General features: G+C 42.9%; 1 protein-coding gene across 12 annotated transcripts in view; it reads right to left on the reverse strand.

Moving 5' to 3' along the window:
- The window catches only part of ralgps2 (Ral GEF with PH domain and SH3 binding motif 2), a 674,317-nt gene that overhangs the window by 369,990 nt on the left and 280,071 nt on the right, over positions 1-24,256 (reverse strand). For all 12 annotated transcript variants that reach the window (XR_013579343.1, XM_078561532.1, XM_078561535.1 and 9 more), the window contains one exon: positions 13,030-13,156. Coding sequence is in view for 11 of the 12 variants with exons in the window: in XM_078561532.1 (XP_078417658.1) it covers positions 13,030-13,156 (127 nt within the window). In the remaining variant the exon portion in view is untranslated. The remainder of the gene's footprint in view (positions 1-13,029; positions 13,157-24,256) is intronic.

Here is a 24,256-nt window from a genome sequence, read left to right on the forward strand (position 1 = left end):
CTTAAATATTCACTCCCTTCTCCAACAGTGCACCGTGGCAACAGTGTATACCATTTCCAAAGTGCAATGCACAAACTCACCACGGCTTCTTCAGCAGCGCCTCCAAAGTAGGGACCTCTTAAACCTAGAAGGACAAGGACAGCTGGTGCATGGAAGGCTACCAGCTCCAAGTTCTCCTTCAAGTTACACACCATTTGGCTTGGAAATACATCACCATTCCTCCATCATGCTGGATCAGGGCCCTGGAACTCCCTCCTTCGCAACATTGTGGGAGTACCTTCACTACATGAACTTCAGCTTGTGCAGCTCACCACCACCTTCTTAAGGGTAATTAGAGGAGGGTAATAAATGCTGGCCCTTGCCTGCCCACATCCTGTGAGTCAATTTAAAAAAAACATTTATCCTGTAGCAGCACATTGCTACAATGACTCTTCTTTTCGCTTGAAGACTATTTATACCTCTATGCTCATTTTTAGTCCCATTCTAATTGTTGCATTTGCCCATGTTCAAGACCGAGTAATTAAAGAAATTGGATAGCATGTTATTATCTTCACAGGTGAATATTTCTCCAGAGTATTAATTTAACATTCCAAGCACTGCACTTCTATTGTTTTATTTGTTTATTTTGGAAACTGCTCATTTCTCTTACATATTTTTTTCATTAATGTATATTTTGTCTGCATACTCAACATTATGTTGCCTTTTCCTTAAGAACTTTTCAGCATATCTTGCTTACTAAAGATATTCAGTTGAGGCAAAAGACAAGTGCTTGCTTCCATTTCAATTTAATCCTGTAGAAAAAAACACTATCACCTGCAACAACTTGTCAAACAGGTGTTATGACACAGCCGTTGGTAAAGACTGAGTTATTTAAAATCCCAGAGGGAAACTTTAAACTAGTGTCATAATCTATATTTTCAATTGCTATGTTTGAGATGTAGCTCTGAATTCAGAAATGAAACCACCAAGCCTCCAGAGGTTTTTAAATAAATTAAATTAAACATTTAACAATAAACCCCTTTCATAGTACCAATTTTATTAGTAATATAAACACATTGCTTGGTGTCTCCTCGCTAGGTCCAAGATTTCACCCCTAATCTTTGAATGGTTTATTGAACAAAATGCAAAGGTGCCCTGTCTCTTACTGTTTAACATCTCAAAACTGCTATACATCAAAGTAACCGGACTAGCTGGCTCCAATTAAGATACACACACACCCACAGACACAGGCCCTACTACAAGTCCAATTTAACATAATTTCCAATAACATTATATACATTAATATCTTCATGACATAGGGTAGTGGTTGAGTTCATAAAACATAAGAATGGAGAATGTTAGCTACAATTGTATTCTTAGGAACAGAGGAGGCTGAGGGGAGATATAAAATAATGAGAAACCTAGAGTGTATAGAAAAGGATCCATTTCCCTCAACAGTGAGGTCATTAATTAGAGGAAATAGGTTTAAGTAATTGGTAGAAATATTCGGGGTGATTTGAGGAGGCCATTTTTCACCCAGAGGAAGGAGAGGTCTGAAACTCACTGTCTGAAAGTGTGATAGAGACAGTAAGTCTCAACATATTTATAGGATATGTGAATAGCATTTGAAGTGCAACTCGGCGGGATAGCTCTTTCACAGCTGGAAAAGACATCTTGGATTGAATAACCTTCTTCTGTGCCACACATTTTCTATTTTTCTGTTGAGCAGCTACAAACTTTGTCTGAAATATCAGCAGACTCACATAGGGAAACCTCCTTTGTTCCAACAGTCTGTCACTGTGCCCATATCATGAGATTCATTATAGCAACTGTCATGTATATCCTTACAATGAAAGGAAAAAAAATAATTGCCACACAGCATGAGCTCAAGCCATAGGAGAAGATGGCCAACCACCACAGTCAAAGGTAATGTCATTCCCTCTCGGATATTTCAGAAGATGAATGCTTAAGGAAGTAATATTTTCAGTCTTTCACAGGATGCGAGTGCCGCTGGTGAGAGCAGCATTTGTTGCCCATCCCTGAGTTGCCTTTTGAACCACTGGAGTCCATCCGGTCTAGGTATGCACACACTGCTGTTTGGAAAGGAATTCCAGGAACTTGACCCAGCAACAGTGAAGAAACAGCGATATAGTTCCAAGTCAGGATGGTGTGTGGCTTGGAGTGGAACTTACAGGTGCTGGTGTTCCCATGCAGCTACTGCCCTTGACTTTCATGGTGGCAGATGTCACTGGTTTGTAAGGTTCGGTCAAAGGAGTCTTGGTGAGTTATTGCAGTACATGGTACATACTGCTGCCATTGTGCAGTGGTGATGCAGGGAGTGAATGCTCAAGGTTGTGGATGGGGTGCTGATCAAGTGACCTGCTTTGTCCTGGATGGTGCCAAGCTTCTTGAGTGTTGTTAGAACTGCACTCATCCAGACAAGTGGACAGTATTCCATCACACTCTTGACTCGTGCCTTGTAGATAGTTGACAAACTTTAGGGGAGTCAGGAGGCAAGTTACTCACCCCAGAATTCCTAGCCTCTGACCTATGCTCATAGCCACAGTATTTATATGGCTGGCTCAGTTCAGTTTCTAGCTAGGATGTTGATAGCAGGGGATTCAGTGATGATAATGTCATTGAATGTCCATGGGAGATGGTTAGATTTTCTCTTGTTGGAGATGGTCATTGCCTGACATTTATGTGCTGTGAATGTTGCTTGCCATATATTAGCCCAAGCCTGAATGTTGTCCAGGTCTTGCTGCACGTGGACACGGACTGTTTCAATATCTGAAGAGTCACAAATGGTCCTGAACACTGGAAACATCAGTAAACATCTCTACCCCATGATGGAAAGAAGGTTATTGATGAAGTAGCTGAAGATGGTTGGAGCCAGGACACTAAAACTAACTCTAACCAGTGGAAGGTTTTCACCCCGATTCCCATTGACTTCAATTTTGCTAGGACTGGTTGATGCCATATTCAGTCGAATGCTGCCTTGATATCAGGGTCAGCCACTCTCGCCTCCCCTCAAGTTCAGCTCTTTTGCCCATGTTTGAACCACCGTATTGAGGTTAGGAGTCGAGTGGCCCTGTCAAAAACCAAAATGAGCATGGGTGATCAGATTATTGCTCTGTAAATGCCTTTTCACAGCACTGTTGGCAACACCTTCCATCACCTTGCTGATGATAGAGAGTGGACTGATGGGGTGGTAATTGGCCAGATTGAATTTGTTCCGCTTTTTGTGGACAGGACATAACTGGACAATTTCCCACATTGTTGGGTAGTTGCCAGTATTGTAGCTGTACTGGAACATCTTGGCTAGGGGATGGCTAGTTCTGAAGTATAAGTCTTCAGTACTACTGCCGGGATGCTTTCAGGGTCCACAGCCTTTCCTGAATCCAGTGCCATCAACCTTTCCTTGATATCATATGCAGTAAATCAAATTGGCTGAAGACTGGCATCTGTGATGCTGGGCACCTCAACAAGATGCCTACATCATCCACTTTGCACTTTAGGCAGAAGATGGTTGCAAATGCTTCAGTCTTGACATTTGCACTAATGTACTAGGCTCCTCCATCATTGAGGGTAGGATATTTGTGGAGCCAGTTAGTTGTTTAACTGTCCACCACCACTCAAGCCTGGCAGAATTGCAGGGCTTTGATCTGATCCATTCTTTGTGCCATCGCATAGCTCTATCTATCGCATGCTGCTTCTGCTGTTTAGCATGCCTCCAGCCCAGTGTTTCAGCTTCACCAGTTTGGACCTCACGTAAGATATTAATGGTGCTCTTCCTGGCATGCTCTCCGACACTCCTCACAGAACCAGGGTTGATGCCCTGGCCTGATGGTAAGGGTAGGGTCAAGGATATGCTGGGCCATGAGGTTACAGATAGTGATTAAATACAATTCTACTGCTGCTGATGGTCCACAGCACCTCATGGATGCCCTGGTTTTGAGCTGCTAGATCAGTTTTGAATCTATCCCATTTAGCACGGTGCTAGTGCCACACAACATAATGAAGACAGGACCTCGTCAGCACATGGACTGTGTAGTGGCCACCCCTACCAATACTGTCATGGACAGATACGTCTGCGACAGGTAGATTGGTGAGGTTGAAGTCACGTTATCCTCTTGTGGGCTGTCACCACCTGCTGCAGGGCCAATCTGTCTTTCAGGACTCTACCAGCTCGGTCAATAGAGGTGCTACTGAGCCACTGACACAGAAATCCCCAACCCAGGGTACATACTGTGCCCTTGCTACCCTCAGTGCTTCTTCCAAGTGATTCATCAGCTGAGGGAGGATGGAAGGTGGTAATTAGCAGGTGGTTTCCTTGCCAAGGTTTGACATGATACCATGAGATTTCATGGGATCCAGGGTCAATGTTGAGGACCCTTCCAACTGTATACCACGGTGAAACGCCACATGGTGGTGTCTGGCAGATTAGCTGCAAGGTATAATTCAGCTGTTGCTTCACTAATCCATGGGACAGCTCTCCCAACTTTGTTACAAGCCCCTCCTCCCCACCCCTCAACCTCAGATGTTAGTAAGGAGGACTTTGCAAGGTTGACTGGGCTGGGTCTGCCGTTGTTTCTGTAAGTTGATGCGGGTGGCCCATCTGGCTTTATTCCTTTTCGACTTTTCAGTAGCAATTTGGTACAACTGAGTGTCTTGCTAGGCCATTTCAGAGGACAGTTAGGAGTCAACCATATTATGTGGTCAGGTGAGGTAAGGACGGCAGATATCCTTACCTAAGAAAATTTGATGGTTTCAGGGTCACCATTACTAAGGCTAGTTTTTAAATCCAGATTTATTAATAAATTGAATCTAACTTCCACCAGGTGCTGTGGCGGGATTTTAACCCGTGTTCCCAGAGCATTAGTCTGGGCCTCTGTAACATTGCCACTGTGCCACCCTCCAAGGATCGGTAAGGAAGTATGGAGGGAATTCTGCCAACTAAGTTCCACAGTTCTAAAGAGGTACAACAAAAAAAGCATAAATACAAACACAGGATTTCATATCACAAAGCACTTTATCGTACACACATAGACAATCCAAGTAAATGTTTCTTACGGTCATGTCCATCCCCAGGTCTCTCTGTGCCGCTCCCAAACTAATTCTGGTGTGGTATGCAGATGTAACCAGAGGGCCAGGGACATCGATTGTGCTTGACTGCTCGATGGTGCTAGGGAACCAAGCTGACCCTTGTTTCATGGCATCAGCTCTAATAGACACAGTCCCAGTATTTCTAGTTTCTCCACATAACTATTGTTTTTCACCTCTGGTCTCATCCAGAGTGTACACACTGGTTTTGATGCCCTTTTCACAAATAGAAGAATGAAACACACTGTTCCAACTGGGTTTAACCAATGGCCGTAATTTTCAGGCCCTGATGGCATCGGGCGTCATGGCAGGTTTGGGGGGGGGTGAGTGGGAAAATAATATGGCAAGACGACCAAAAATCGGTTTCACATCTTCGCAAAACCAGTTTGTGATCATCCGCTCCACCCATCAAAACCACCCATCATTTCTCCTGCCACAGGTCAGGAATCTAATTTCAATACTTTAGCATCTCATTATTAGATCTGCTCGCCGGAATCATCCCTCCATGCTGGATCATCCAGGCACGTCGCCGTGATTGCACACCAAACTGTACATAAGCATGTGCACCTGGCTAGCTACACTTCACTCGGGACTTAAGAGGTTTGTTTGCCTACCTTGCTTCTGGCAGTACTCACGGTCATCAGTGCCAGGCTTCACAGGCAGCACCACATCATTTTTAGGGGGGCTCACGGGCAGGTTTCTACTTACCAGACCAGCTGTAAGGCAGGAATGGTTTCTTAATGGCTGCAGGTTTAGGCCTTGCTTGGGGAAGGTGGAGAAGAGGTCTCAGGCAAGGGAAGGGGGAGAAGTGGCCTCAGGCAAGGGAAGAGGCTGCAGAGCAAGGAATATACTGGGGAAGGGGGGGTTTCCCAGGATGTGTGTGCGTGGTCACATGTTGATCTGTGCAAGTGGCCTCAGATGGTGAAGGCTGAGGAGGCAGTCTCCAGAGGAGATGAGACCAGATGGAGATGTGAGGTTGTGTGTGTGAGAGAGTAGTGTTGTCCCTTCAGCTGGCAATGAGTGAGATGCCAGTGAATGTGTGATGGCCTTGTTAGTGTGTGAGTTAAGAGTGATAAGATGGTTGTCTTACCCTGGCGGCACGGATGAGGTCGTTCATCCGTTTTCTGCACTGGATGGCTGACGTCATTTGCAGCATTGGCACTAACCACCTTTGCCACCGCCACGTGGGCAAATCGGAGGCCACCTGATTGCGAGATGCCATGTTTCCTGTGGTTGCATAATTAATGAGGCGGGAATGGACGATAGGGCGCGAAAATCCACCATTGAGGCCAGTGGGTAAAATAACCTTTTTCCCGCCCGCTACCGCACTTTGTTTTGTTCGGCTTTCTCATAACTCCTCGAAGCTCCTATTTTTAAAAACTTAGAATAGTCCTTACTATTTTAATGGCTTCCTTACCTGCACTGGTATTTTCAAGGAATAATATATTTGCACCCCCAGATGGTTCGGCTTATCTATAGCCTTTAGCATATTCCAATGAGTGTACACTCTCATTTCTCACTTTTCTTTCCAAATTGCAGGGCTCACACTACTCTGCATTAAGGATTGTCGGCTACTTACCTGTCTATTTAACCAACCTGCTTATGTCATCCTGAGTTTTTTCTTACGGTCTTCCTCACAATGTACCAAACTTCTGAGATATTAGCAAATCTCAATATCATACTTCCTGTGCACAAATCCAAATGATGTTTGCCCAAAGACAAAGAAGTGGATCCAGTATTGGTTTTAGATACATCCTTCCAACCCTTCTCCAATCCAAGCAATCCCCATATCCATTATTGTGCTCCTTATTTTTGTTCAGCTAAGTGCCTTTGTGATTGTTCTCGTTGCCTGGATTTCCTTTTTGCCTGAGGTTGTTCTGTGATCTCCTGATTTGCAGCACATTCTGCTCTCTCTTACATACCTGGTTCAAATAAGCCTGTAAAAATTGTGCTTATTCTCTTGGAAATAGCAAGGGGAAGCCAGAAAGAAACAACGGGATATTCTAAAACTGTAGGACATTCTTAACTAGCATGATGTGAAAATTACTTTTGTGAAGTTGATGAATGAGCTATAGCTAATGTACTGAATTATGGTACTTAATGGTGCTCAGGTTGTGCTGCGAAATGCAGTCTCTTTCAAGCTGATTGAATCACAAAGAAACTTTACTTGTTTTTCAATTAAAGGCACAAACTAAAACAATTAAAGACACAAGAAACAACCGATGACAAGCTCTTGTGAGTTCTGTAATTTATGAATAGAGAAAAAGATTACTTGAATATTTTAGATCTAAATTCATAATTCAAACACTTATGTTCCTTTACTGTTGCCAGGCTACACTCACTGCATAAGCTTGAAGAAAATATCCTTGGTTTTGTCACTTGCTGTTTTTCTGAGTCAGTCTGTGCATAACTTTGGCTAGCATCCTAGTCCACACAGCCCTCCAGGCTCACAGTCCGACTGATGATTAATAGCTTTCTTTATTGATTCTTGTGGGATTGCGTGTTTGTCTGGATATTGGTGGTAAAGCCTAGAATACAAGTAGCTCTAAATACTTCTTCATGAAGTCATTATTCAGTTGCCACTGCATGGTAGAGCAATCAGTCAACTGCTAGAAACTGAAATGATCAGAGACTGAGACAACACAGAATTTAATTCAAAATCTTGAGAAAGCTGCTGAAACTGAATTTCTAGAGACAGCTTGTGTTTGTACATTTTTTCAAGAACATAAGCAGGGGGCGGGGTGGGCGGCGGAACCTTAAAGGCACAAAAAGGGAAAAACATTTGAAACAAAAAGTTTTAGCAGATTCTGTGTGTCACACATTGACTGCCTTTTTTTTTGAAGTTTGTTCTGAATTAGTCAGAGTTCTATTTTTCTGATGAAAGATCATCAACCTGAAAAGTTAGCTGTTTTTCTCTCCATAGATGCTGCCTGATCGACAGAGTGTTTCCAGCATTTTCTGTGTTTAGTTTAGATTTCCAGTCTCTGAAATGTTTTTAGATCATAAGACCATAAGACGTAGGAGCTGAAGTAGGCCATTTGGCCCATCGAATCTGCTCTGCTATTCAATGAGATCATGGCTGATCTGATAATCCTCAACTCCATTTTCCTGCCTTTTCCCCATAACCCTCGATTCCTTTACTGATTAAAAATCTGCCTACCGCAGCCTTGCATATAATTAATGACCCAGCCTCCACAGCCCTCTGCGGTAAAGAATTCCACAGATTGACTACCCTCAGAGAAGAAATTCCTCCTCATCTCTGTTTTAAATGGGTGATCCCTTACTCTGCGATTATGCCCTCTGGTCCTAGACTCTCCCACAAGGGAAAACAACCTCTCAGCATCTACCCTGTCAAGCCCCCTAAGAATCTTATATGTTTCCATAAGGTCGCCTCTCATTTTTCTATACTCCAATGAGTACAGGCCCAACCTACACAACCTCTCCTCGTAAGAAAATCCCTTCATACCAGGGATCAACCTAGTGAACCTTCTCTGGACTGCCTCCAATGCCAGTATGTCTTTCCTTAGGTAAGGGGACCAAAACTGTTCACAGTATTCTAGGTGTGGTCTAACTAGTGCCTTGTATAGTTTTGGCAAGACTTCCCTATTTTTATACTCCATTCCCTTTGAAATAAAGGCCAACATTACGTTTGCCTTGCCTATTACCTGAACAGGTAACAGCTTCTTAGCTGCAGTTCGGAATATTTCAAATTTCAGGCCACAGTTCAGAAACCAGGCTGAAATAGATTTACCTCACAGACAAACAGGTAACTTATTTGCAGTTCCATCAGAAAAACTACAAAAATTACAGTCTAAATCTGGAAGAACACTCTTATATTGTAGATTTATTATGCACAAAACATCAGAGTTGAAAAAAGACAAGTCAAGTGTTTACTATATGCGTAACAGGAAATGTGTGGTCACTCAGTGCATTCATTAGGTCTAAACTTGTGCAAAGGACCAAAGTAACCCCAAACCTAAGCAAAGCCTCTTTGATAGACAGCATCACTTCTCTTCGCCCCATTGTCTTGGTCATGGCCTTCGTTCTGGGTTCAGACTGCATTTATACTATAACCGCAGCATTCGTGGAAAGACAAATGACTTTGCACGGACATGAGCTCTCGTCACTGAACTCAAGATTTTTCCAACATGCTTAATAAACTAAAAGCCACAATATTTAAATCTTAACGCTTATATAAATTTATGCTGGTCACCCTGAGAACAGCAGAATCTGAATAAGAGTCTAATAATTCACAGTCCTACACCCTTATTATCAGCTTGTTTGGTAACTAGCAAACTGTTTATATTTGTCAATGTAGAATGGAATGTATAATTAAAAGGTTCAACTCAATTTTCTCCCACACCACCACTATAGTGTGAGCCCAATTTTCATGCAACACAGGCTGGCAAAAAAGTGGTAAAAAGAACTTCTGTGGAGTGGCAATCACCATCGGATTTCCACTCCACTCCTTTTAACCTTACCCAAGTTTGGCGCTTCACATTTCTTGCCCGAACTTCTGACCCGGGCCTGCTGAGAAAGGTGCAGTGCAGCAGCTCTGAAGTCCTTCCTGTGAAGAGCTGCAGTGTCAGGGAAAGTGAAGCCATGCCCCATTTTTATGGCATTAGTTGCTGTAAACCTGGTAAGTTTGAAGATCCCAGTCACTCTGACAGGGGAGGAGGTAAGTGTGTAAGCTAAGTGGATGAGGAGTTAGGGTGGTTTTGTAGGGGTGTCAGTGGGAGGGGAATCAGGTGGTTGTGGAGGGGTAACAGGGCGTTGGGGTTATGGGGGACAGTCGGGGAGGGGGGGTGATGGGTAGTCAGGGGTGCGGGTTGCCAGATGGGGTCAGGGGAGGCGGGGTGGTTCGGGTGGCAGTTGTTGGGGGGGGGGGGGGGGGGGGGTCAGGTAGGTATTCTGGGGGGGTGGGTTGTGATGGTAGTAGGGGGGTGGGGAAGGTAATTTGGGTGTGGGAGGGTAGCCAAGGAGGTGAGGAGATTAGTTGGAGGGTGGGGAGTGGGGAGGGTAGTCTGGGGGGTGTGGTGGAGAGGTGATGAAGGGATCCAGAGGGAGGTAGTTGGGGGATCCTGTGGATGGTTGGTGGTGGGAAGCGGGGTAAGAACCAGACCTACACAGGAGTTAGACGTGGTTTTAATCTTTCTAACTTTTACTGGGTAACTATTAAGTTGAGAACCAGAAGCATCCAAAGTCTCTGATTTAAATTGGAGTTTGGGAGTGTTCCAGATGCAGGGTAATTGCCCAATGAAAGTTTCAGCTCCCAGACAATTGCATCCTTGCATCGGGGCTTCTGGGGGACCCCCAGCATATCTTCCAGGGTATGACACCCCCCCTCCAAACACTTGGGCCTAAGATATACATCTCCTTCAGCCCAGCAACAAAGAGAAGATGCACATGGCTTCTTGGGCAACGTACCCATGGTGACCAACTATTGGGGAATAAATTAAGGGACACTGGTGGTGGGGGGGGGGGCGCGCGCGCGAGGGGGGTGACTAGTGTGCCACCTGTGTGTGGAAACATTCGGGTTGCTGTGCATCCACACAAACTAGAGGGAACATTGGTCTTGGGAATTAAAATTAACATTTTTCTGTTCAGCAAATGACTGAATGTTCCCAATTTAATTAAAGCGGAAGGGAGTTAAGTACATGGGGGAAAAAGAAATAGAAGGAAATGGTGACAGGGTGAGATGAAGGAGGGTGGAAGAAAATTTGTGTGAGGCATAAACATCAGTGTAGATCTTTTGGATCAAATAGAATTTACAGTACAAAGGAAGGTTACATAATTCTAAGTAATCCACTGTCCTCAAGGTTTTACATGGAACAAGTAAGCAAAAAAAAACCTGTAAAGAAGCTTTAATTATGTGTAAAACCGTCTTTCGGCAAAATGGAGACTTATCGGCAATATGAATGGACAAAATTCTTTCTAAAACTGTGTTATGCCTAAGGCACAGTTTTAAGCGCCCGAAGTGAAATAACGTGATCATTCGTAAATCTACTCTCTTTAGGTCGCAAAGAATAATCTCTCACACACAGTAATCTGGTTTAGTAGATTGCAGGGTGGGCAATTGCCAAATTCACTAATGAGATACAGACCACAAATACTATGGAAGATAAATACTTGAACTCTCCAATTGTTAAACAGGTAACACTCAGGCAAGCTAAACAAACAAAGCAACAAACTAACATATTTATAAAGTAGAAGTAAATGCAACTACATCTGATTTCACTAGTTTATTACATGTAATAACTCAGTGTCTCCTTGAAAGACTTAAAAGTCCAGAAATCTATACAAGTTCTTTGCAGCACAAACAATCTGAATCCTGACGAAATACTTTTACATGAGAAAAAAACTGAGGAATTTCCATAGGCTTCCAATCGCACAGCAGGTCTACAAAAAGGTAACTAAGAACCCAGTTCATTAACTTGTGTTATGCGCTGCTCTACCCTTTCAAATCTAAACAGTGTCAAAGGAGGATAAAATTGTGCCTTTCACAAGACGCCAAAACAGTTAACAAAAGTAGGGCTCAAGGGCATCAAGCAGTCTGTCAGGAAACCTTTTCAAACCATATACCACCGTTTTAGGATAACTCCAAACTGTAACTTCTGGATGGAGAACTGGAAACGGTCACTTACAGAGGGAACATGGACAGTTTGCTGATCATCATTAATTATTCCTAAGGTCTGGGAGAACTTCACATTTAATGCTGACACACCATTTTGCTGAAAGAGAGGTAACTCATCTACCATAGAAATAGTATTTATATGCAAGCCAGACAACTGCTCCTCTCTGTTCTCAAACTATAGTGAAACAAAGACAACCAACAGAATGACTAGCAGCACGCAGCTGCAGTAAGCAACTGAACTGATCAAAATCCAGGCCACGAATTCTCCTTTAAAGTTAGAAATAAAGGCCGGGATTTTCCGGCCCTGTCATGGCAGGACCCGCCGTGGGTGATTTGGTGGCGCAGCCAAAAGTCCATTGACTTTCAATGGGTCCGGTCATCCCAGCAGCGGGCGGGGCCGGAAAATCCCACCCATGGTCCTCGATTACTCAAAACAGATTTTTGTTCTATCCGAAAAGAAAACTGATACCTCTACAAATTCCTAACTATAGCATAAATTAATGCCAAATTTATCTTTTAATTGTTCAACTGAAACACCAATTAGTTCTGACACATTAACATCCTGCAGTTGAAAAAAAAGTTACGCATGATTCAGTGTTGTCATTTATATTTCGTGGCATACAAGTGATTGAACACGGTGAGATAGACATTTAAGATTATCAGTCTATGGAAAGGCTAATCCAAGTTTAACATGCTACATTTTAATGTCTGTTTTCCGCCACACATTACTTGTAAACCCATATCCGAAATCTCAGCAGAGTTGTGCTGGTAATCACATCCCAGGTTTCTATAAACACTTTTCTTAACTCAACTAGGGTACTTGAGCTCTCTAATTTCCCACTTCTATTGGGAAGCATTGCACAAAGCATCAGTGCTGGAATTTTCTATAATCATCCCACTAAAATTGGGAAATAGTGGGAATATAAACTTTATATTCCACCCAAGTTTATAAAAATGATTCAAGCAATTTCTCTCTCATTTTCGATGCACATATTCAGGAAACATGTCAATGTTGGAAGCAAATAATATTAAGAATTGGACATATGATTGAGATAAGTGATGGTGCACAAACAATGGTTGACAATTAACTTGTGTAAAGAAGAGCACGATGATCAAACTTCATTTATCATTGGCAAAATCTCCACTCTATAAACACGAATTTTAAAAACATTGCTCAAAATAGTAAACACATTTGAGTGTCAAACAGTAATTAACAGTAACTTTCTATTTGCCTGTCAACTAATTTGTCCAAGCATTTAACAAGTATTTGGATAGAACACTGCTTCTGAACAATTCAAAACTGCAATCCTTACCTAAATATGGAATACATGGAGTCATCTTCAAACTAGTAACATAATCCCTGAGCCTCTTGTAATTGTCTTCTTTAGACACCAGGTATTCTAATTTTTCAAACGTTGTTTTATCTTTCCTGCTCAAAAGCTGTGAAAACAAAATTAGAAAAAAATGAAGACACTGTCTAATGGTATTTAATGGTGAATAGTTCTTCAACAAACATAAAACAAGAGAGATATTATGGAGAAATCTTCAAGGGCTACAGGTGAATTCAGCATACTGGGAGTGCCCCTTGCAGACCAAATGACAAATTGTTATCACAATGAACTTTCTGTTCCCCAATTAAAAGTTGATGCCCATGAAAACATGTCTATATTCCATTCACAAACTTAATTTCTGGTCGATTTCAAGGCTTCAGCACATGATCAAGACTGTCACTTCATTGCAGTACTAAGCAGATGCTACACTGTCAGATATGCCACCTTTGGGGTGATGCATTAAACAGGGGTCCCAACTGCTTGTTCAGGTGGACCTCGTGACACTATTTGAAAGCGTGTTCCCGATGTCCTGGCCAACATCCACCACTCAATCAACAATGTCAAAACAAATAAAATGGTTATTCATCTCCATTTGCTGTTTGTGGGGCTCTGCAAATTAACCATGTCACATTTTAAATGTAATCACTGGTTTTGAATGCTTTGGAATGTCCTGAGGAAATGAAAGGCACTGTGATGTTGACAGATAATTAAGTTGGCCAGCAAGCTGTTGTATTGTTGTACTATATTTTACATTTTAATTGAAAAATTACCTCACATTTGTACCAGTGGGAGCTTGATTTGTGAAATATTAGAGACACGGTGGGATTTTCCGTGCCTGCTGGCATCAGGCATCTTTGGCGGCATGAGCAGACAATATGGTGAGAAGGCCAAAAATCGGTTTCACGATGTTGTAAAACCAGTTTGCGATCATCTGCTCAGCCTGTTGATGGCGGGCCATGTTTCCTGCCATCAGACATTGGGAACCGCATTGTAATACATCCGCACATCATTCTAAGGCCAGCCCGCCAGAATCACCCCCCCACCACCCCACCCACCACTGGATTGTCCGTCCACATCAGTGTACAATCACGCCACTGCGTTTCACAACAGCATACATAAGGCATGCACTTGGCGGGCTGCACTTTGAGGGGAACTCAGAGGTGAGTGCACAGTAATGTTGTGCAGAGCTCGCGAGGGTCGCCTGTTGGACTTCCAAGGTTGAGGCAACTTGTGGGTGGGGTCAAGGGCTGCCCTGCAGCTGAAGGTAGTGCACAAGCACAGGGGTGGTTTTGGGGGGGGGGGGGGGGGAAGCAGCAACGCATTCGGGAAGCCTTGTGTAAAGAGACCATTCCTCTGCAGCTGAGACAGTTCAGATGCAGCCACATTGACATGCGTGGTGTCAGGTCTCTAGCTTATCTGTCCACTCAAACAACAATGAGGCATGCAAGTGCACCAAAAGAAAAACAGAAATACCTGGGAAAAACTCAGCAGGTCTGGAAGCATCGGCAGAGAAGAGCAAAGTTGACGTTTCGAGTCCCCATGACCCTTCAACAGAAGTGCACCAAGTGCTCCAGACTTTTCACCCCTCGGGCACAGACTGCAAACTAATGAGTGTTTTAGTGGACTGCAGAACAGTTGGACGACTGGGCATGTTGCACAATCTCCTTGCTAAAGCTGGTTGTGGAGCAGTTACTGGTGGAAGCGCTCACAGCCCCTTGCAAAGTCATCATCGTGGCTTGGGCTAGTCTCCCCTGTGGTTCAAGCTAACAGCACAGCTTTGAAGTGTGGGTTAGGAGACTACCCACACCTGAGCTGAGAGCACAGCATGCAGTCCAATGGACAAAGCTGCTCCCAATCGGTCAGGTGGAGGGGGAAGATGTGGGTGGGGTTTCGGGCAGCCATGCAGCGCTGACCATCCAAGTGGTGGCCAGCACTCTCCGGGAAGCGTTATGGGGCCTTTAGACTTAACCAGGATAGGTTGTTAGTTACACCCATGCTAACCCACATGTCTCTCTCTTTCATCCTGCAGGAGAAATACATCAGGAGAATGAAGCCTGGTGAATTAGCTGCATGCCAGACGGCCTATAGAAAATGAAGGCAACAGAGTAGGTTTCTCCAGTCCTAAACAGGCCCCCTCCCACAACTGCTTTTTTTTGGTAACAGGACGACTGTTTTGGTGTAGTTTTATGCTCTCATCTGGACCTGGAAAATGTATTAAATTTGTTTCCAATTTCCACCCCTCTATCACCTTCACATGGTCCATCTCCGACACTTCCTTTCCCTTCCTTGACCTCTCTCTCTCCACTTCTGGTGGTAGACCGTCCACCAATATTCACTACAAGCCCACCGACTCCCACAGCTACCTCAACTACAGCTCCTCACATCCTGCTCCCTGTGAGGACTCCATCCCATTTTCTCAGTTCCTTCGCCTCCGTGGCAACTGCTCCGATGATGCCACTTTCCAAAACAGCGCTTCTTCCTTATCCAAGGTTTCCCACCCACTGTGGTCAACAGGGCCCTCAACCGTGTCCAACCCATCGTCCGCGCCTCTGCCCTCACACCTACCCCTTCCTCCCAGAACCGTGATAGGGTCCCCCTTGTCCTCACTTTTTACCCCACCAGCCTCTGCATTCAAAGGATCATCCCCCGCCATTTCCGCCAACTCCAGCATGATGTCACCATCAAACACATCTTCCCCTCACCTCCCCGTCAGCATTCCAAAGGGGCGTTTCCCTCCAGGGCACCCTGGTCCACTCCTCCATCACTTCCAACACTTCATCCCCATCCAACGGCACCTTCCCATGCAATCGCAGAAGGTGCAACACCTGCCCCTTTACCTACTCCCTCCTCACCGTCCAAGGACCCAAACACTCCTTTCAGGTGAAGCAGTACTTCACTTGCACCTCCTTCAATTTGGTCTACTGCATTCGCTGCTCCCAATGCCATCTCCACCACATTGGGGAGACCGAATGCAGGCTGGGTGACCACTTTGCAGAACACCTTCGGTCTGTCCGCAAGCATGATCCAGACTTTCCTGTTGCTTGCGATTTTAACACACCATCCTGCTTTCATGCCCACATGTCCATCCTTGGCCTGCTGCAATGTTCCAGTGAAGCCCAACGCAAATTGGAAGGACAGCGCCTCATCTTCCGATTAAGCACTTGACAGCCTTCCGGACTTATCACTGAGTTCAACAACCTCAGGCCATGAACTCTCTCCTCTATCTTCATCCCTTTTTTAATCCCCCTTTTTTAAAATTGGTTTTCATTTTTTTCCCATTTACTGTCATTTTTATTCTTTATGCATTGTTTTATCCCCTTTTTCCATCCTTTCTCCCTAACCACTGCCCCCTCCCCCACCCCAATCCCAAAAGGGCCATATGTTACTTGTTGCATGTTGTTCTTTCACAGGGTACTTACCCTTGTTCTGCTATTAACACATTCTGCTTTCTTACCTTTATGCCACTATCAGCACCTCCTTTAGCCCTTACCACTACCATTAACACTCCCTTTGTCCTTGACATATTGGTCAATCTCCCCTTATCCCCCACCTATCGCTGGTCTTCTATCCAGCTTCACCTACTCCACCTCCCCTTAAACAGTATAAACTTCATCACATTTCTACTCCTCTTTAACACTGAAGAACGGTCATACAGGCTCGAAACATTAACTCTGTTTTTCTCTCCACAGATGCTGTCAGACCTGCTGAATTTTTCCAGCATTTTCTGTTCTTATTTCAGATTTCCAGGATCCGCAGTATTTTGCTTTTATCAACCTAGTGAACCTTCTCTAATGCCAGTATATTTTTCCTTAGATAGGAGGACCAAAACTGCTGAGTATTCTAGGTGTGGTCTAACTAGTGTCTTGTATAGTTTTAGAAATATTTCCTTCCCTATTTTTATACTCCATTCCCTTTGAAATAAAAGGCCAACATTCCATTTGCCTTCCCTATTACTTCCTGAATTTGTATGCTAGCCTTTTGTGACTCATTCATGAGGACCCCCAAATCCCTCTGTGCTGTAGCTTTTTGCAGTCTTTCTCCATTTAATTAAATTCAGCTCCTCTATTCTTCCTGCCAAAGTGCATAACCTCACATTTTCCCACATAATATTCCATCTGCCAAGTTTTTGCCCACTTAACCTGTCTATATCCTTCTGTAGACTCTTTATATCATCCTTACCACTTGCCTTCCCACCTATTTTTGTTATCTGCAAACTTGGCAAAAGTACATTCACTTCCCTCATCCAAGTCATTTGTATATATTGTAAATAATTGTGGCCCCAGTACTGATCCCTGTGGCACTCCACTAGTTACAGGTTGCCATCCTGAAAATGCCCCCTTTATCCCAACTCTCTGTCTTCTTGTTAATTAGCCAATCCTCTATCCAAGCTAATATACTATCCCCAACGCCATGGGCTCTTATCTTACTAAGTAGCCTTGTGTGCGGTACCTTATGGAACGCCTTTTGGAAATCCAAATATATTACATCTACTGGTTCCTCTTTATGTATCCTGTTTGTTACCTCCTCAAAGAATTCTAATAAATTTGTCAGGCATGATTTCCCCCTCATGAAGCCATGCTGATTCTGCTTGTTTATATTATGTATTTCTAAAGGCTTTGCTATTACATCCTTTATAATAGGCTAACATTTTCCCAATGACAGATGTTAAGCTAACTGACCTATAGTTACCTGTTTTTTTGTCTCCCTCCCTTTCTGAATAAGGGTGTTACATTGGCAGTTTTCCAATCTTCTAGGACTTTTCCAGAATCTAAGGATCCTGGAAGATTACTACCAGTGCATCCACTATCTGTGTAACTGTTTCCTTTAACATCCTAGGATGCAACCCATCAGGTCCAGAGGACTTATCAGCCTTTAGCCCCATTAGTTTCTCGAGTACTTTTTCTCCAGTGATAGTTATTGTATTTATTTCCTCCTCCCCCTTTGTCTCGATTATTTAGTATTTTGGAATGCTATTAGTGTCTTCTACCATGAAGACCGAAGCAAAGTATTTATTCAACTCCTCTGCCATTTCCTACTTCCCCATTATGATTTCCCCAGCCTCATTCTCTAAGGTGCCTATGTTCATTTTGGCCTCTCTCTTCCTTTTTATATATTTAAAGAAGCTCTTACTATCCATTTTTATATTACTTGCTAGTTTAACCTCAAAGTTTATTTTCTCTCTCTTGATTTTTTTTTTGGCCATCTTTTGTTGATTTTTAAAACTTTCCCAATCCTCTGCTTTACCACTAATCTTTGCCACATTGTATGTTTTTCTTTCAATTTGATTCTATCCCTAACTTCTTTAGTTAACTATGGTTGTTTTATCCTCATCCTAGAATCCTTCTTCCTCACTGGGTTATTTCTTTGTTGTGAATCGTGAGCTATTTTCTTAAACGTCTGCCATTGTTCATCAACTATCTTTTCTGCTAAGCTCCTTGCCCAGTCCACTCCAGCCAACTCTACCCTTATTCCTTTGTAATCACCCTTAATTAAGTTTGGCACAGTTGTTTCCGACCCAAGTTTCTCACTCACAAACTGGATGCTAAATTCTACCATGTTATGGTCACTATTTCCTAGGGGATCTTTTGCTCTGAGGTCATTTATTAACCTGCCTCATTACACATTACCAGATACTAAATAATCAAGGGGCAAAAGTGGGGGAGGAAATAAGTACAATAACTATCACTAGAAAAAAAGTACTAGGGAAACTAATGGGGCTAGAAGGCTAATAAGTCCCCTGGACCTAATGGGCTGCATCCTAGGATATTAAAGGAAGTAACTACAGAGATAGTGGTTGCACTGGTGGTAATCTTCCAAGAATCCTTGGATTCTGGACAAGTCCCAGAGGATTAGAAAACTGCCAATGTAACACCCTTATTCACTGTGTTTTGAGTTTTGCAAGCACAGGCTGGTTGAGTACAGTCTGTACCTTGCCCGTTGTAAACAGCGGCTGGGACATGCTGTTTGATATAATCCACCAGTCTTTGAGATGTACGGCCTACATACCTAGTGTCAAACTGGCACTGAAATTCATATACCACATTACTCATGAGAAGTTAGGGAAAGCATCAAACCTAAGGAAAAAGCATATAACTGCGCAAAGATGAGTGACAGGTCAGGTGATTGGTCAGAATATAAAGAACAGCAGAGAATGACTAAAAGATTAATCAGGCAAAAGTAATTAGAGTATGAGAGGAAGCTAGCTAGAAATGTAAAAACGAATAGCAAGAGTTTCTACAGGTGTTTGAACAGGAGAAGAGTAGGTAAAGTGAGTGTTGGTCCTCTAGAGAGTGAGAATGGGGATTTAATAGTAGATAATAAGGAAATGGAGGATGAAATGAACAAATATTTTGCTTCTATCTTCACTGTGGAGGATACAAAAAATATTTCAGTACTAGCTGTAAATCAGGAGGTGGAGGGAGAGGAACTTGGTGAAATTACAACCAATAGGGAAACAGTACTGAGCAAACTGATGGAGCTGCAGGTTGACAAGTCTCCAGATCCAGATGGAGTGCGTCCTAAGTGCAGACATACTGCACTTGGATTTCCAGAAAGCATTTGATAAAGTGCCACATCAAACGTTATTGCGGAAAATAAAATCTCATAGCATAGGGGTAACATATTAGCATGGATAGGAGATTGGCTAGCTGGCAGAAAACAGAGAATATGTGTAAATGGGTCTTTGTCTGATTTGCAGGATATGACGAGTGGAGTCCTACAGGGGTCTGTGCTGGGGACTCAACTTTTTACAAGTTACATCTATGACTTAGATGAGGGGAGTGAAGGCATGGTAGCTAAATTTGCAGACAACACAGATAGGTAGGAAAGTTTGCTGTGAAGGAGACATAAGGAGTTTGCAGACAGATATAGATAAGTTGAATGAAAGAGCAAATGTCTGGCAGATGGAGTATAATGTGGGAAAATGTGAAGCTGTTCACTTTGGCAGAAAGGCTAAAAAAGAGTATTACTTAAACGGAGAATGACTGCAGAAGGATCTAGGTGTTCTTGTGCATGAGTCACAAAATGTTAGCATACAGGTACAGCATGTAATAAAGAAGGCTAATGGAATGCTATCCTTTATGATGAGAGGAATTAGACATTAAAGTAAGGATCTTATGCTTCAGTTATACAAGACATTGGTCAGGTTGCATCTCGAATACAGTGTGCAATTTTGGTCTCCTTACTTAAGGAAGGATGTAAATGCGCTGGAGACGGTTCAGAGGAAGCTAACTAGATTTATACCTGAAATAAGCTGGTTGTCTTATGAGGATAGGGTGGACAGGCTGGGCTTGTTTCCACTGGAGTTTAGAAGAGTGAGGGATAACTTGATTGAAGTATGTAAGATGTTAAATGGTCTTGACAAGGTGTACATTGAAAGGATGTTTCCTGTTGTGGGTCAGTCCAGACTTGGAGGGCACTATTTTAAAAGTAGGGTTCGCTCCTATAGGACTGAGATGAAGAGAAACTTTTTCTCTCAGAGGGTTTTGCAACTTTGGCCCTCTGCCTCAGAAGGTGATGGAGGCGGAGTCACTGAATATTTTTAAGGCAGAGGTAGGTAGACTCTTGTTAGGCAAGGGAATTAAAGGTTATCGGCAGTAGATGGGAATGTGGAACTCGAAACACAAACAGATCAGCCATGGTCTTATTGAATGGCGGAGCAGGCTCGAGGGGACCTACTTCTGCTCCTATTTTGTATGTTCCCCTTATATTGGTATTCTTGCCAAGTGTACTGAAGAGTGCAAGACAAAAAGCTTCAACGTGTCTCTTTATTCAGCAATCCTCAAGTTCTATACTACCAAACACTCAAGAAGCTTGACACAGTATCACACCGTCCAGGACAAAGCAGCCCGCTTGACTGGCACCCCACCAACAAACATTCACTCCTTCCACCACCGATGTACAGTGGCAGCAGCGTGCACCAACTACAAGATACACTGCAGGAACCCACCAAGCCTCCTTAGACAGCACCTTCCAAACCAACAACCACTACCATCTAGAAGGACAAGGGCAGCAGATACATGGGAAGAACACCACCTGAAAGTTCCCCTCTAAGTACTCACCATCCTGGCTTGGAAATATATCACCGTTCCTTCGCTGTCGCTGGGTCAAAATCTTGGAACTCTCTCCCTAACAGCAGTGTGGGTGTACCTACACATGGAGCAAAGCAGTTCAAAAGGACAGCTCATGGCCACCTCTTCAAGGGCAATTAGGGATGGGCAATGAATTCTGGCCTGGTCAGTGACACCCGCACTCCTATCTGGACACCTGTCCTCGTGCTTGGAATTTTTTTGTTTTTGGTTTCGATTTGAAAATCTACTGAAGACTGTGTGAATGGAGGCTCATTGGCCACTGCGCAAACTCTAAAAAATATTTTTTTCTAAACATGCCATTGTCAAGGTCTTCTGATGTTATTTTAGTGGTAGAAAATATAGATGGAATTCTGTGAAAGCCTAGCATGAGGAAACCTTCCCGAAGCCTAAAATTCAGCCTTTTCTTGTTTCCTGGACTCTTCAGATTATGAAACCCAACTTCACAAACAAACAAGATGTAGCTGAATCTCTATGAGGAAAATCCTGTTGGGGAAGATCTACTCAAGACAGTAGCCACAACCAGGTGGTAATCTTAGAGTCCGACACAGAGAAGCAAAAAGAATAATGAATTGAAACTTGATGGAAGTTGAAGAAAGCTGCACTGAACCTTCAAAGCTTTTCTAAAAATACTGATAATTGAATGGTACAAAAATACTTACAAACAGTTAAAAGCAATCAAAAGGAACTGAGACCTTAAGCACGATCATCTAGACATCCAACAGCCAACAAATTTATTTGGTCGTTGAACAAACAAGCACAAATTCAGATTCGGAATCTGGGCTGTTTCTCCAACTCATATATAGTGAAAATAATTACTCAGAACGTCATACAGGCTTTCATTTGTTGTCACCATTTTCTCACTCTTTTCTATCACAATAGAAATTAGAGGGTAAGGGTTTACAATTCTAGTTGCTCTGAGTCAGAATCACATCTCAAAAATAAAAGGAATGAATGTATAATATTTGCCCTCCTGTTCTTGAAAGAAATGAACAATATTTACCTCATCTCTCAGTCACCATATGCTCTGCTCCACTCGCACTTCAAATCAGACATTAACTTTAACTAATGACAGTGAGCATAGCAGAGCTATTAACTCTTTAGGCCTGCTGGTTAATGGAACAGTTTGTGAAGTCTATCCTGAACAGGTGGGGTATGAAAGCAAAGCAAACTGCTTAAAAACACAATCATGATTAAATTCAAATGTCAGTGAGCAGAAGGGCTGACTAGGCAAGCAGTAAGGTAACAAAAGTTTTTTTTAATTTAATTCTGACTGTGCTGTGTAAGACCTTTTAGTAAGAAACTATTCTGGCAACATAGGAGTTGTGCCATATTAGTATAGCATTAATTATTGGCCACCTTGTTAAACGATTACCCACAATGTTAAATTAATTATCTAACAGAATTAGATTAAATTGTCATCGATAAAAAAGTGGGGGTGGGGGTTAATGCATAGGAAATGATACATGGGTTAGGGGTCATTTTACCTAAGCGCTTGTTTCTTATTTTCAACAGTCACTCTGGTCAGAGAAACAGTGAAGCTGGTCCTAAGTCTGGGATTTGAATTTACTGTTGTTGGCCCAGCTCTAAATACAGAACGAGGTATTTAGAGGATAACACTGAGTGATTCAACAACTCGAGCGAAAGGGCATTTTCAAATGTGTGTAGTATCAGGCAGATGAGGGAGTAAAATCGTATGCACTTTGAGATGAAGGGCCTGAAAAAGATTTAGAATGGCACCAAAGAGACTGTGTGCCTGAAAAATGATATTTGACACAAGTACCTTATGGGTGATTCCTTGAGGGCTGGAGAGACAGCTACAAGTAAAACAACTGGGTTATTTCCAGATGATAAACTGCACCTAAGAGTATCAAGTAAGTTGCAAGTCTGAGAGAATACTTCCCTGTCTGGGTGCAGTTCAGGACATAGTGAGCGCAGTGAGCAACAGTGGAAGATTTTTACTGCTCTTGTTAAACGAAGCTAACCTTGTTAATATTGACGGCCAAATGAACTTAATCTCAGGAAGCAGTGATGCATCTGGATTTCCTCATAGCACTTATTATAATGGGAAATGAGAACTAAAAGCACTGTTGGAAGCATTTTATTCAGTGGTGTGGTAAGAAGGTCCCAGTAGCAACAATGGGCTTTAAGGCAGCAGCATCATGGAAGGGGAAGGTAAAATTAAAAGCCCATGAGACGGATCATGTTTTTCTCAAGTAATGGAACAAGATCTATATCTGGATAAGTTCAGATGAAGTTGTGATGAGTTCTAATTTAACTTTGTGCCCTAGATCAGATCTTCATGTGAATTTAAAAGTTCTGTCCCCTGGAATGGCAGCAAAATTTTAAACAGCAATCCTGTAGTCTGCCTGGTTGGGCCTTGGCTAAGTGGGGAGCAGTGTTTTGTCAAGCAGTCAACGGAGGAACATAGAAACAAATGGGAACAGGAAGACATATCCCTGATGGTACATGAATAGGAGAAGACTGATGATCTAACATTGAGGCTTCTTGTTTCATTCCAAGTGGCAGTTGTATAGTCATGGTGGGAAGATATGAGATTTTCCCATTGTCAGGGAAACAGTTATAAAGGATCACAGAAGCCAAGAGGAATATTCAGCTATGTCAAGGAGGCTTATGGTTGCTTTATCTTATTTGACTCCAAATAGCATGCACTTAAGTAATAGCACAGCATTGAACAAGGCCTCCATCATTAAGTGTAACGAAGCAACATCATTCTTCAACAGCAAAATCAACAATTTATCCAAAAAGCCTAAACTTAAGGCCTTTCTTGAATATATCAGTCTTCCCTTTAAAAAAGTTCACGCCAAAATGGTAAACCTGGAAAAAGTTGCACCAGGTGTTGCCCCTGAACTGCACTTGGCACTGGAGGAGGAACTCAATACTCAGGTCTCTGACATCTATTTGTCTGGAGTTTACATTGTTGTGTTCTCATCCAGTACAGTCAGGTGCAATTAATCAACGAAACATGGGTCTCACTGCATTGTAAAAAGTCAGTTAAGATTAAGTGGACTCCACAGCTAAGTGAAGCTAAGAGGCTGAAGTTAAGTGGATCAGGTTGATGGAGGATTGTGATGACAGACATTAGGAGACTATGGGGAAGC

This window comes from Cetorhinus maximus, chromosome 17 (assembly GCF_964194155.1).
Source record: "Cetorhinus maximus chromosome 17, sCetMax3.hap1.1, whole genome shotgun sequence".
NCBI classification, from domain to species: Eukaryota; Metazoa; Chordata; class Chondrichthyes; order Lamniformes; family Cetorhinidae; genus Cetorhinus; species Cetorhinus maximus.